The sequence below is a fragment of the Lepus europaeus genome, chromosome 3, assembly GCF_033115175.1.
Source record: "Lepus europaeus isolate LE1 chromosome 3, mLepTim1.pri, whole genome shotgun sequence".
In the NCBI taxonomy this organism is placed as follows: Eukaryota; Metazoa; Chordata; class Mammalia; order Lagomorpha; family Leporidae; genus Lepus; species Lepus europaeus.
Window position 1 is genome coordinate 73155282 of NC_084829.1, and position 14594 is coordinate 73169875.

General features: G+C 36.4%; 1 protein-coding gene across 4 annotated transcripts in view; it reads left to right on the forward strand.

Moving 5' to 3' along the window:
• The window catches only part of MYO6 (myosin VI), a 175634-nt gene extending 166364 nt beyond the window's left edge, over window positions 1-9270 (forward strand). For 2 of the 4 annotated variants that reach the window (XM_062186394.1, XM_062186396.1), the window contains 4 exons: window positions 394-525; window positions 4339-4365; window positions 6692-6910; window positions 7451-9270. In XM_062186394.1, coding sequence (XP_062042378.1) covers window positions 394-525; window positions 4339-4365; window positions 6692-6910; window positions 7451-7650 — 578 coding nt within the window. In that variant the 3' untranslated portion in view covers window positions 7651-9270. The remainder of the gene's footprint in view (window positions 1-393; window positions 526-4338; window positions 4366-6691; window positions 6911-7450) is intronic. The other 2 variants (XM_062186395.1, XM_062186397.1) reach the window with 1 other exon arrangement.
• Window positions 9271-14594: the final 5324 nt, after the last annotated feature.

Here is a 14594-nt window from a genome sequence, read left to right on the forward strand (position 1 = left end):
CGCTGAATATATCTGCATAATTATAAACACTAAATAAGTGTTGTGTGTAAGTCTAGCTTGTGGTTGAGCACAATGACCATGTATCCTGTTGTCAAGGTGTTTATGGCCTGGACAAGTGATAGAACCTCTCTGATTCAATTTTGCATCTACAAAAGACTAATTTATTAGTCTAGGATTCTTGTGAGGAACAATTGGTATTAAGACAGCAATAATGTATAAGAAAAAGCATTACAAATATAAATTATACTCTAAAATGAATAGTAATCTTACCTTTGGTTTTGTAATATTAATTTAAAAATAAAAAACTTTGTATCTTTTATGCCACAGAATAAATATTTGGATGAATAAATTAGGATGTTAATTTTTTTTGGCTCTTTTCTATGTAATCAATAGATATTGAGCTCTTGGCAGCTTGCAGAGAAGAATTTCACAGGAGACTAAAAGTGTATCATGCTTGGAAATCTAAGAACAAGAAGAGAAATACTGAAACAGAGCAGCGTGCTCCAAAGTCTGTTACTGATTATGGTAAAAACAAATCTGTACTTTTGAATGTTCTGAAGTATCTGTTTATAAATGCATGTTACTATGATAAGACATTTGGGCAAAGTGTCCCATATGGCGTTTCTGTTACTGTAGAACTGTGATCCATTGAACAAAACCATAATGACCTATTTTTATAGCATTATTTCTATCAAATATGTCTCTCAAGTCATGTTTCTTAAGATATATTGCATTTACTTCTTAAACTCTAGAGGTAAGAATCTGCTTGAAGAGTCTGTGCAATACTATTCTAAATACATATTTTTCCACATATATATATATATAAATATACACACAAACATCAAAATCATGTGACAGCACAAAGATTACTATGCATCTTACTGTACATGTGAAATGCAAATGAAAGGGAAAGTCTTCCAAGGGTGGGTGTTTGTTGTAGCAGTTGAGGCACTGCTCTGGACACCTACATCCTACCTTGGAGTGCCTGGGTTTGAGTCCCAGCTCCATGCCCTATTCTACCTTCCTGCTAATGTGCACTCTGGAAGATAGCAGATAGTTAGGTTTCAGCTGCCCATGTGGGAGGCTTAGATTGAATTGCTGGCTCCCTGCTTCTCTGTGACCCAGTCCCAGCCATTGCAGGCATTTGGAGAGTAAACCAGCAGATGGACACTCTGTCTTTCTGCCTCTCAAATCAAATAAAAATTTAGAAAAAAAATTTTAGCCTTATAGGTAAAAATGAATATTTTTATATTTATTAAAAAGATCTTATTTAATTTTTATTTTTAAAACTTTCCCTCAGTTTTAAATGTAATACAGCTCAGTTTTAAAGGGCATTTCCCTTAACTATGCAAATATTGTTATCTTTTTTTATATGTAGACCTAAATACTTTTCTGTTCCACCTGGAATAGGATTGTGGGGTAGAAAAAGAAAGGAATTGATTAATGCATTCTCCATTAACAATTTAAGTCTTTTGTTTAAAAAATAAGAATGAAGGCTGGTGCTGCGGCTCAATAGGCTAATCCTCCGCCTGCAGCACCAGCACACCGGGTTCTAGTCCCGGTCGGGGCGCCGGATTCTGTCCCAGTTGCTCTTCTTCCAGTCCAGCTCTCTGCTGTGGCCTGGGAGTGCAGTGGAGGATGGCCCAAGTCCTTGGGCCCTGCACCAGCAATGGAGACCAGGAGAAGCACCTGGCTCCTGGCTTCGGATCAGCGTGGTGCGCCGGCTGCAGCGCGCCAGCCGCAGCGGCCATTGGAGGGTGAACCAATGGAAAAGGAAGACCTTTCTCTCTGCCTCTCTATCTCACTGTCCACTCTGCCTGTCAAAAATAAATAAATAAAAAATAAAACATAAGAATGCTTACTGCAAACATTATTTTATAATACTGTGAAAGTATAGCAGTGAAAAATATTATCTTGGTTCAGGCCAGAGTTTCCCTAGGCCAGGATTGATCCTAAAAATGGATTTTTTACTTTATCATGCAAAAGGATTTGTATACTTAAAAATAGTGCAAAATAGATATAACCTAGTAAAAGCATGCACGGGCTTTAACATTAACTGAAAATACCTGTGATATGAGTGATATATATGAGTTGTCATTTCAGTCATTCAAGCAGTAATTGGAATTTTATTTGTTCAACTTGCTACTATTTTTTTTTTTTAAGATTTTGTTTATTTATTTGACAGGTAGAGTTACAGACAGTGAGAGAAATAGACAGAGAGAAAGGGCTTCCTTCCATTGGTTCACGCCCCAAATGGCCGCAGTGGCCGGAGCTGCGCCAATGAGAAGCCAGGAGCCAGGTGCTTCCTCCCGGCCTCCCATGCGGGTGCAGGGGCCCAAGCACTTGGGCCATCTTCCACTGCTTTCCCAGGCCATAGCAAGGAGCTGGATTGGAACTGGAGCAGCTGGGACTAGAACCGGCGCCCATATGGGATGCCGACACCGCAGGCAGAGGATTAACCTACTGCGCCACAGTGCCGGACCCTCAACTTGCTACTTTTAAACTGGCACAACTTATTAGCGAAGTTTAAGTTAATGTCAAGGTGATAGCATATTTAATGGCTTTTTCTTTTTAAAGATGTAATCCAAACACTTGATGGTAGGGTTTAGCGAGGCCTGACCCAAGACAACTTAGGAAATGACCTCTTAATTATATTTTGCTTCCCTTATTACCTTCTGAGTTAATAAAAGCAAAGTTTGAGTAAAGTCAATTAAACAGTGGAATTTCAGTGTTTCTGTGCTGTTGCAACAAATACATTGAGTGAGAGCAATATTGCTATTAGTTTGAGAGAAGCCCATGCTGGTGACTGTTCAAGGGATGTTGTCAGTCAAAATATAACAGAAGGGCTGTGAGTGGTCACCTGTAACAGAAATGGCAGGCAGGGGCACAGTCAACACTAGGACTTCCAAGCCTATCTCCAGTTTGAGTTTTTTTCTCTGTGAATTGAAGATGGCAAGATGAACCCATTACTTGTTCACTTTCTGAGTACTGAGTTCCTATTATGTTACCTCTGTTTAGTGAAAAATGGCAATGGACTTTTTTTTTTTGTAGCTCTAAATGTTCTAATTGCTCCCTTTAGCCTGATAAAATTTGATTATAATGTTATAGCGAAAGTTATCCATCTGAATAATTTTACTTCTCAAACACAAAAAAATACTGCTGTAATATTTGGCACACACATTCGAAAATAATATATAAGTATTTCTTGTATTTTTAAACCATCCAGCTTCACCCAAAAAGGTGTAAAGGATATGTGGCTCATCTTGCTAGGTCAAACACTATTTCAATTCATAATATGTTATTTAGGAGAACAAATGTTTAGGAAAATTCCTCAAGTCTCATCTAGGTAAACAAAAAAACTTAGGGATTTTATGTGAACACCATTTACATACGTTTAGTTTTAGAGAAATTGATTTGAACCATTTTCAGGATAAAACATAGCTTCTGCTCTGAAAAGTGCTTACCTTATTTTTCTCTGCCTTTTTTTATTCTCATGTAAAATTCATCCTGATATAGTAGCCCAGCTAAAAAAGAAAAGTGAAGGGCACCTAGATTCGTAGTAGCTCGGTTGAGAAAATTCTATACTTAAGTGGTTTCCTAATGGGAAAACATTAAAGGAACTGCTGTGTAGTCTAATATTTAAAGGGATTAGAATTCATTAATGTCAGAAAATAAAATGATGACAACTTATGACTAAAAAAAATGATAGATACTGTTGACTTTGAAAGAAATATATTAACAAGTCATGGTAAATTCTTAAAACTATGAAGCCTCAGATGCTTTTCTTGATGCTGTACTGCATGAGCATGTCTCCTCCCAATTACTGCCAAAAGTGATTTTCGGAAATAAGTCTTGGAAGAATGGAAGATTATTTACAACTTTTAATAGTATTTAAGTGCTTCTAAAATGGTGATTTTAGTTGTTTTATTTTATGGTTCCTAAAATAAGAATGGCATGAGTATAAGATTTAGAAAACATTGAAGAAATGAAAACAGATGGAGTATATGAGAAAAAGTATTATCAGGTCTATTAAATCACCATTTTTGTTTGGATATTACCATGTCCCAAAATTTAAAATGAAGTATGGTTTAAATTTTGAACCCCTTTCTATGTGCCTCAAACAGAATATCCTACAATGTAATGAATCAAAATACCCCTTCCCTTTTTAATGAAAAAGCAGCACCTACTTGTAGGTAATTCTGAGATTATTTGGTTTATTGATTAGGGTATGTTGTTCACCCCTAAATTGATGAGACAGCTTTGTAAATTAGAAAAAGGCTCATTAAAAGTTTTGGCATTTTTATCTTTTGTTCAACACCCAAAACCATTTGTTCACAGATTTTGCACCATTTTTGAACAATTCACGTAAGTCAATGGGTGGTAACTCATGAGCTAACTGGAAAATGGGTTAAAATACTTTGTAAAGCACTAACTTCTATTAAACACTGTTTTGCTACAATTTTAAGTGGAATTGTTGTATGTTAAAATGGTTTATTCCTACTAAGATCTGTTTTAATTTGGGAAGAAAATTTTTAGTTGGATCACTCCAAAATACATATGCAGAATCTAATCTTTTTTTAAATCAAATTACTTGTCTTAAAAATAACTACCATTTTAAACTGTAAGTATACACAATTCTTATTGTAGCAAAACTATCTTAATATAATGGCTCTTCTTTTAGAATAAAGACTAACATTGAGGTGTTGGTTTCAAACACTGTCTTCAAACACTTGGTTGTCTGCATTTCTTTCCAAAGAGATTTGGATTTTGTTTGATAAGGTGCACAGGATTAATAATGATATTCTTACTGGGAAGAATAGATCATCCTGTCACATTTATGGCTTCCTATGATATGCATTCTTTGATAATTGAAACATTTTAGGTCACCTTAAAGTACAGTTAAGTTTCTTCTAGAAACAGTTAAGCAGTAATGATTTGGATATAAGTGTGATAATCATTTATGAACTGGTTGAGTCTTGATTTTTTTAAATGCTTCTCATATCTCTTAAGTGTCTGTGTTTGTGACTTATTTGACACGTTCAAAAATAATGTAGTTGAACGTGAAACAAAGTTTCTTGGAAGATTAGTTTCAAGTTTCCAGTGTGTGTATCCTTCTATTTAACTAGATAGATGTTAGCTTCCACCCTTTCTCCATAGTAAGTCACTTCTCTCATTAGTGGAGAAAGCTAGTTAGAGAACTTCTGTTTGGTTTTGTAATTTTACTCAAAATACTAAGTTACAGGAGATAGTTATTATAAAAGAAAAAGTAGCGTAATTAATGAATGTTAGTGTCATAGTAAATTTCCTACCAACTGGACATTACCAAGGTGAAGTGAAGATTTTTTTTATCCTTTTAAAATGTTTCAGTTTTGAGTTAAGTGTACTTCCCTCAAAGTAGCTAATTTTTAAAATGTGATTCTCTTGTAAGATAGTGAGTACCCTGGGAGGAACAAGAACTAAAGAATAAATAGAGCACATGTCTGTTACTATGCTGAAGGTGACACAGCTTTTTAGTCACTAACAAAACTGGGCCTCTCATCCTTTCATAGGCATATTTAGCTGTGCTAATTGCTTTTGGCTTTCTCTGGTTTGCAAAGAAATAAATTCAACTTCTGTAAAGCTTGGTGTAAAAAGTAGAATAAGAGTATTTTCATCCTTTCAATATTTGCAAATTCTTTCAAAGGCTGTGTGGCTGTTCTTGATTTTTATATCATATGTACATTATGTAATTTTTCATTGACATACTTAGATTTTCATAGTGAGATTTTAAATTGAGCTGCAGTAAATGGTTGGTCCACTTTTAGAGGTATGAGTATGAAGCATATTAAACAGGCTTACCAAAATTACACTGCCAAAGATGTAAAACCATTGCCCTTGGGAAATGTTTACATTGGTGGATAAAATAAAAACCCAACTGTTCAGTAATGAAAGTTGAACAAGGGAAGAAAGATTGATATGAATGCAAAGACTAGCACTAACAGAAAAGCAAGGGTTTTTCTACTGACAAGGAGAACCAAATGTTATACACTTTCTACTTATTTCAGTGGATTGAATTTCAAGAGAAATCTGATTTCAGAGTAAGTATCTGGGATAAAGTTCATGCTTAACTGTTTTATAGGTCTTGTTTTGTTTTGGTCATGAAGATGTCTAAATAACTGTAATCTCAGTCATTTAAAAATGCCAGAATCAGTTGGCAAAAGAGAAAATTTTTATATGGCTTCCACTCTTTGTGGAAAGTGTGCTTTAATTGACACATATCAATATTCCAGTTCTAACATTAATGTGTATTTTTTTTATCATAAAACATCCAATAAGTTATGCTGTAACTTTCGTTTAAACACTCAGGAAGAAAGATATAAATTGCATAAAAGAAGTTTGCTTTCCTGCTGTGTGAGTTTCTTGCCGGTTATTGATAGTCATTTGTGGTGATCTTGTAGGATGTACTGTTGTTGCTGTTGGTGGGGGTGGTGTGTGTATGTGTTTGCGATGCCAAAGGACATGTTTAGGGAAAGACAGAAAGAAAATATCACACTCTGAATTATATTCATTTAGAGGCAATTAATATTTAGATTTTGTTTAAAATTTCCTGGCAGGTTCCTCTTGTTTTTCAAGTTCTTGATACATTTTAGGATTAGAGGCTGTGTTCTGTTCCCCTGTGCTGTGGTGTAACTTTCGTTGTTCTGTGTGATAGCTCAGCAGAACCCTGCAGCTCAGCTTCCTGCCAGGCAGCAGGAGATTGAAATGAACCGCCAGCAGCGCTTCTTCCGCATCCCGTTCATCCGCCCTGCTGACCAGTACAAAGACCCCCAGAGTAAGAAGAAAGGCTGGTGGTATGCCCATTTCGATGGACCCTGGATTGCCAGGCAAATGGAACTCCATCCTGACAAGCCACCCATCCTTCTTGTCGCTGGTGTGTATGATTCACATGAAAATATGTGTATGGATAAACCAAAAAAGGAGTATAAGCCCTCTAAACAAAACATTTTAATATGTAACGTAAGAATTCATTACATTTCCGAGTTGAGGGATGGAGTTGTGTAGTTCAGTCACATTTCCAGTTAATTGAGGACTAACTGATTTATAATGTGAAATGGCTTAGATTAATTATGTCCCTGTGGAGTGCATAAAGAGACTTCTCTGTCCTCAGAACCTTTTCACTGGTGTAATTGTATCCAGTGATTTGTAATGGCTTCAGCAAGTGTAGCGTTTTTATTAACCCTGGTAACTTGTTTTGTCAACTGAAGTGTTTATAAATTTTGGAAGGCTCTTTGATGGGGGACAAACCCAAGTTGCTTCTGGTGAATTTATTTATTAATATTAGATTCCCTCTAATAGAAAGTTAAGTTAAAAAGTTCTCAAGTCTGAGAGAACTGATAGCTGTTTCAGTAATATTCATGAGGAATGTCTCTGGGAAGAGAGATGGTAACTTTCTGATGCCTGCTGTTTGCAGGTAAGGATGACATGGAGATGTGTGAGCTGAATCTTGAAGAGACCGGCCTGACTCGAAAGCGTGGGGCTGAGATTTTGCCAAGACAGTTTGAAGAAATCTGGGAACGCTGTGGAGGCATCCAGTACCTTCAGAACGCGATTGAGAGCAGACAGGCCAGGCCCACGTATGCGACAGCTATGCTACAGAATCTGTTGAAGTAGATGCTGCACGCTCCCCTGACAACTGGGAGCCCTTGCCACAGTCCTGGGTGGGGTGTGTGCCCAAAAGATGTAACCCTTTCATGATCATGTTAGAATACTTAAACAAAGTGAACAGATTTTATTAATCATTGCCTTTTGTTAATTTGTTTTAGGTTAATTAAGATTATGATAGTGAATTTTGGACCTAAAAATCGTTTTCCTGTATGCAGCTATGAGTCTTAGGCATCTCATTATTCTAGTACTTGTTACACTTGGACAGATTCTGACATTTCTCTTCTTTTGCCAACAGCCTCCTCTAAGTCCATCCTAACTATTCTTTAGGAAAAGGGTTTTTTTTTTTTTTTTTTTTTTTTTTTTAATTTAAGGTACTTGCTTTTTAAGGATGGCACAGTACCATGTAACTGGAGTAATGACATCTTAGCTTAAATTTCTGACAAGAATTAAGGCGCTTAAAATGATCAAGGCACTAATGTTTCTGGTCTTAAAAGCTATGTGTTTTTCTTTACTAACTTTTTCAAAAATTAATGAATGAAGATTCTGACTTTTTTTCCTCTCTTTTGCATTATGTCTTGGTTTTTGTTAATCTCTTCTATCTAAGTTTCAGAATTCTAGAAAAGCCTTTATGTATCAGATACCTGAGTGTTCTGTGATAAAGGAGGTATTAATGGTATCCCACCCAGATTTGTCTTTCTTCTCTATTACACTGTGTGCTGCTTTTTATATTCCATGGACGAATCAAAGAAATTCAGATTGTTTAAATGTGTAAAAATTTTGAGATATATTTTATATCTCAAAAAGAAAAGGAAAATAGGTCTTAGGTGGCACTGTGACATAACTGGACTAACTGAATTAAACTAGTCTTTTCATTAGAATTTTTGTATCAGAATCTTGTCCAAGATGTTTCATGCAATTTAAGTTGATGTTCTGCTTCAGACATTTTTTTTTTTTTTAATTCCTAGTGTCTCATTTGGGCTTTGAGATTTTGTTAACTGTAGAGCTGTTTTATAAGCTTTATAATTCAAAAGCTCTTGTACTTAGTAATTGCTTGTTTCATGTAACTGATAATTTAAAAAAGTTGTCTTTGTGTGCTGTTAGTTTTGATCAGATGTCAGCAGTTTTAAACCTAATATTTATGAGTTTCATATTAGGAGATCAGGAACAAAATTACATCAAGGAGTTATGTGGGCATAATTCTAAGGAGACTTGTTTTATTCTAGAATCAAATTAGAGAGTAAAATTATTCTCTGCACCTTTCTTTCTAATTTTTAAAGACTCTAACCTTTGAAATGAAACTTCAGTAATTTCTTTTTCCTAGAAAGAATACCTCAGTTAGGAAAAGATTTCCCAGCTGATCAAATTAGTGTCTGTGAACCACAGACACTGTTCAGAGCTTCTCTCATCATATGTGTCTTAGTACAAAGATATTTATTTATTATGATGCAAATGATTATTTGTGTTAAAGACATTAAGTGGTCCTGTCTGATACTGAGAATGTGAATGTGATTGCTCCCTGGAGGCTGTACTACTGCACAGACTTCCCTGCCCTTGGGTCATTTGGTCCCTGTGATTGGTGACAGAAGGTGTCGTTACTGAAATAAATGGTCTATTCTCTCTCTTTCATCCCTTGCCTTTCATTGTTGTTTTTATTTGTGTAAGATTGGAAAATGATAAGCTTTGTTTTCTCACCAGTAACAAGTAAAGTCTTTTAAAAAATGTAATTACTAAATTGATTTTAATGACTTGTCCTGTCAGTACTGTTTCCAGAAATTGTTTTATGCATCCTCTAGATACATTAAAAGGCACTAGATGGGAAATTAATCAAAAGGGTTAAAGTCATTATAATGAGAACTTAATGTTTCAAACAATTTCTAAAGAAATCTGTCACAGCAAAACACCATTTATAAGCCTGTAGTTTTTGATTCTAATAATTAATAAAATTATAATCTTAAGCCATTTTGTTTCTAATTATGCCACGTGGCTGTCCTAGAACTTACCCATTTAGAATAGTCTCCTGAGTTATAATGTTGGCTACCAGGAGATCTGCCCTAATTCAGACACACTTGGAATAACCTACATAGAGTAGCTGTGCATACACACCCAAGTCAGTTTGGTGGAAAAACTTAGGTCTCTGTTAGCCTTTTACAGTAAATTTCCGAAATGGTGTCCTAAAGGATGTTGATGTGGCTGCCTTACCTTGTAATCAAACCCATAAATGCTTGGTGAAAACTGAAGGATTTGAAAGTAAATTAACTCATATTTTATGCAGTCATTTTAATTGAGATTTAAAATTAGAAATTTAAGCCAGGGTACTGAATATGAGAACTAATCTTATCTTAATGCTTGTTTCACTCAGTAGCAGTTCCTTCCATACTGTATGCTTTGCAAAGGTAGACACACACAAAATACCGAATGTGAGAAGACAAAATGTTTTCACATAAAATTAAATTGTAATGTAATTCTTAAATCCACTGACTTGGTTGAGATTTGAAATATGAGCTGCAGTACTCACTGAGAAATGGAAGTTTCTCTAATCTGCTCACGTTAAGAGAACACTAGGTTTTCTTAGTTGTAAAAGTGGAGAGATAGGGCCAGTGCAATGGCATAAGGGGTAAAGCTGCTGTCTGCAGTGCCAGCATCCCAGATGGGTGCTGGTTCAAGTCCTGGCTGCTCCACCTCTGTTCAGCTCTCTGCTATGGCCTGGGAAAGCAATAGAAGATGGCCCAAGTCCTTGAGCCCCTGCATCCAAGTGGGAGACCCGGAAGAAACTCCACTGTGGCTATCTGGGGAGTGAACTGGGGGATGGAAAACCTCTCTCTCTCTCTCTCTCTCTCTCTCTCTCTCTCTCACTCTCTCTCTGCCTCTGCCTCTCTGTAACTCTGTCTTTCAAATAAATAAATCTTTAAAAAAAGAAAAAGTAGGAAGATGGCAACTTCTCAGAGGATACTGTGAAGAAGAAATAATCTGGGAGCCCCAAAAATATAAAAACAATCCATTGCCCTTACCTTCTGCTTTTGTAGTGACTTGTTTTGGCCCTTCTATCCAGTAACACAGTGAACCCATTTGTTTTGCAAGCCATAAAGGCAAGATCATCTTAAGTGGGAAATAGGTGGTGCCTGTGGCAGCTGAGACAATGGAAAGCCACTGGCAAGAATAATGAGTATTTATCAATGGTAGGGATTTATTAGATAATTTAAAAGATATTAGCATTCATACGTTATTACTGTGATTCTCAGGGGATCCATACATGTGGACCTGAGAGTACTTGAAATAGCTGAATAAATGTTTATTGAATGGAACAATTCCTGTGATGTTCGTGATAGATCTCATTCCTTTTATGGAAGAGGCAACATAAATCCAGAGAGGTCAAGTAATTTAGTTCTAGACTGCAGCAAAGATGTGTGGTTTTGCTTTAAGCATATGTATCAAACAAAGTCAAAACAAGCAGACATTTTTAGTAGCTGCCCAAGGATTTAGGAAAGTTTACCCTGTGCCACTCCACATCTTCAGAAGGTGTGACAGGTTTTCTCCATTTATCATTTCCCTTAATAACAGGCATTGAGAGTTTTGATTTCTCCCAGAAGATAGACTGGTAAGGGGGAGGAGATGGCAGAGACTGTCTGACAATGGGAATAGGGACAGCAGTTGTGACAAGGAAAGAGAAGAGCAGTGGTGGAAAGGAAAGGAAGAAAAGGTAATGAACCCCTAGGAATCTACACCAAGATGGGAGACACTGGTAAGTTTTTAGGCTACACAGCACTCCTAGATCTTTGCTAAGTTTTAGAATGAATTGTATGTAACATAAGAGCAAATCTGTGGTCATTAAAGCTAGCATCAAGGTGCTGGCATTATGGTGCAGTAGGTTAAGCCACTGCTTGCCACGCTATCATTCCATATTAGAGTGCTGGTTTGAGTCCTGACCCCTCCAGTTCTGATCCTGTTCCTTGCTAATGTAATTGGAAAGGCAGTAGATGATGGCCCAGGTGCCTGGGCCCCTGCTACCTAGTTGAGAGATGCAGATGGGAGTTCCTGGCTCCTGGCTTTGGCCTGCCCCAGCTCTGGCTATTGTGGCCATTTGAGGAGTGAACCAGCAGATACAATCAATCACTCTCTCTCTCTCTCTCTCTCTTCCTTTCACATCTCCCCTCCTCCCTAATTGCCTCTCCCCCATGTTCTGCCTTTCAAATGCATCTTTTAAAAAAAGCCAACATCAGGATCAACGTGGTCGGTAAATGTAAATGCATAATATTCGGGGGTGGCACTGCCACAGAAGCCTCATGGAAAAGTAAAGTGTTGATCCTTTCCCAGCCAGAGCCTTCTTACAGCAAGACCACATCTATGACTACAGTTAAATTGGATTCAAATCAATATATTCCTCCTCCATCACTTAACCTAGTATGTGGGTACTTCAGAAATTTCATGGAAAACTGAATTGAAAGATAAACTTATTTTGTTAGAAAAACCTTAAATTTTTGCATAGTTTTTTCATGACATGCGTGTGCATGAACTTTTTTTATATTTATGTAAAGGGAACAAATTTCATGTATTTCATATATGCAGTTTAATATAATGCTTTTGAAGACCCCATATAGATGAAGTAAGTTTGGTTGTCTCAGAAATTCTTAAGGAGATAATCAGGAAAATTAATGCACATTCAAAAGGAGAATATTTAATCCTAATTTGGATCCATGTAGATTTCACCTTCAGACTTCAATGTTTACTAATAGGCCATTTTATTTTCAATTGTGAAAAGTCATCTATAGTTGTAGTTATTAGTTTTATGCCCTCATTTCATGAAAAGTGTACATCTAATACTGTCCTAAAATATTGATGTGCTGGAAATACAAATAATGCTTTAAGTGTAGAACTCCATTTTGCATCTTGAGCTGTTAATATAGTTATGGGGTGCCATAAGCAAAGTTGCCAATGTATCAGATGGACAAAGTTGGAGTAGTCTCTTCTAAGAAGAGGCAAGGATCAATAGAGGATTGAAACTTCCTGAAGATTCCAAACTCCTGTGTGACCTCATCTAGGAACAGGCAAGACTGTGTATGTGTCATTACTTCCCATTTTGTTTAGCTAAGAGCAAATGAACTGCCTTTGCCCAGGCCTTCCCTTGTCTGTGAAAAGACAGAGGGTCTGGGGATGCAGAGCCCTCCCTAAGGCTTCGGGTACAGGTGGTCTGGAGAGCCTCCTTCCTGTCTCATGCTGGAACCTACGATGATCCTGGTGGGTATTCTGGGAGTGGGGGAGACCCTGGCCAGCTTCCTCACCAGCTCTTGTCTTGCTGATGGAAAAGTCCAATCCAACAGATGGATGTTCCAATGAGTGAGATGCCCTTGCAGAATATAGAATATGCACTTCTCTTTCCCCATCCAAAATGATATTCCCTACATTAGAGCACAGCTGAAATATAGGGAGCGGGAGGCCCACTTTGGGGAAGTGATAATGGTAGGCATTTTCTTTCTTGGTGGAATTTTTTCATATGCTTTTGCTCAGCTTGTAATGCTTCTAATAATTTAGTTTTCTTCTGGCAAATTCCAGGGGAAATGACACCATCCTTTGCTCTGTGAATTGGAATGTGTCACCCTGAAATCCTTGTCCCATATTATAGTTATTCACTTTTGGGGAGGATTGGGGTAGAATGGAGTAGAAAAGAACAGATGTGCATTTTTAAGAAATGTACTCTTTCCCTTTCCTGAAGATCATCTCCATTATTAGAAAATATGTTATTTTGACTTTTGAAGCTTGTTTTAAATGTTGCTGACTTTTGAAGCTTGTTTTAAATGTTGCTATCATTGTATACTGTTGTCTTTTGACAGCATTAAAATCTTCATGCTTAAAATCATTCATTGAATCCATAAAGAAAGTCCAAAACTAGTAAAACTTACCTATTTCATTATAAGTATATGAATATAGTGCTTATCATTTTATTGAAATTCAGATTTTACAGCAAATATATTTGATAGGACATTTGGAAGAGAATCAGAGGGATTCATTTTTCATTAAATAGCACAGTAAAAACTGAATTGGATTATGTTGATGCCAATATAGGAACACACACAGCAAAGTTAGTGTGAGAAAGCATTCACTGAGGTTATAAGGAGACACTATTCATCTGAGGTGGAAAACAAAACTTGGTTGTGTCAGTACCACCTCAAACTTTCTCCCTCTGCCCCCTAGTATAGTGTCTTCCTTTAAAATAGCTTTGTATAGTAACAAAAGATTTTCCATGGTATATATGTATATGTATCTGAACTTCAATTCCTAATTTGTTTAAAGAACAATTAAATTATTGGCAACCTGCCAACCTACTGTAATAAGCATTAGTTGCATATATATAACTAGCATGTCTAAAAAAACTGAAGGATGAGTACAGTGTTTGTGTGTGGGAGTGTGTGTGTAAACACACATATACCTACTTTTTTTTAATAGGCATATTAGTATGGATCATATGTATACTTACCACAGTGCTTATATACTATAATTCATTCATTTAGAGAGACTTGTGTCTCCTTGTGTAAGTAGTAATCTTTTATAGCATATTCTAACATATAGTTTGCTTCCTGACACATTGTTCAGTCTCCCAAGCAGTAAGTTGCACTTGTTGCAAATGATCTAAGAGTACTATGTTAAGGATACCTCAAGCAAATCTATTTGCTATTACTTCAACTACTATCCAAGAATAGTCAAAATATATTTCACTGGTTCTACTTTGAATTTTGATGACTCTTTTCTTCAGAACTTATTAAAAGTATATGACTTTTCTGTGCTTGAAATATGGTGTGTGCTGGTCTTTAATGTTGACAACATGCCTGGACTCTGATGAGCAATGAATATGTCTGCCTCTGTTTTAAAAATGTTGACAGAATGGTTATAGTTTTCTTTGAGAAAGCAAATGATCTCTCTTGAGATGGCTTGAATGATAATATCTGTGGTTTCAGTTC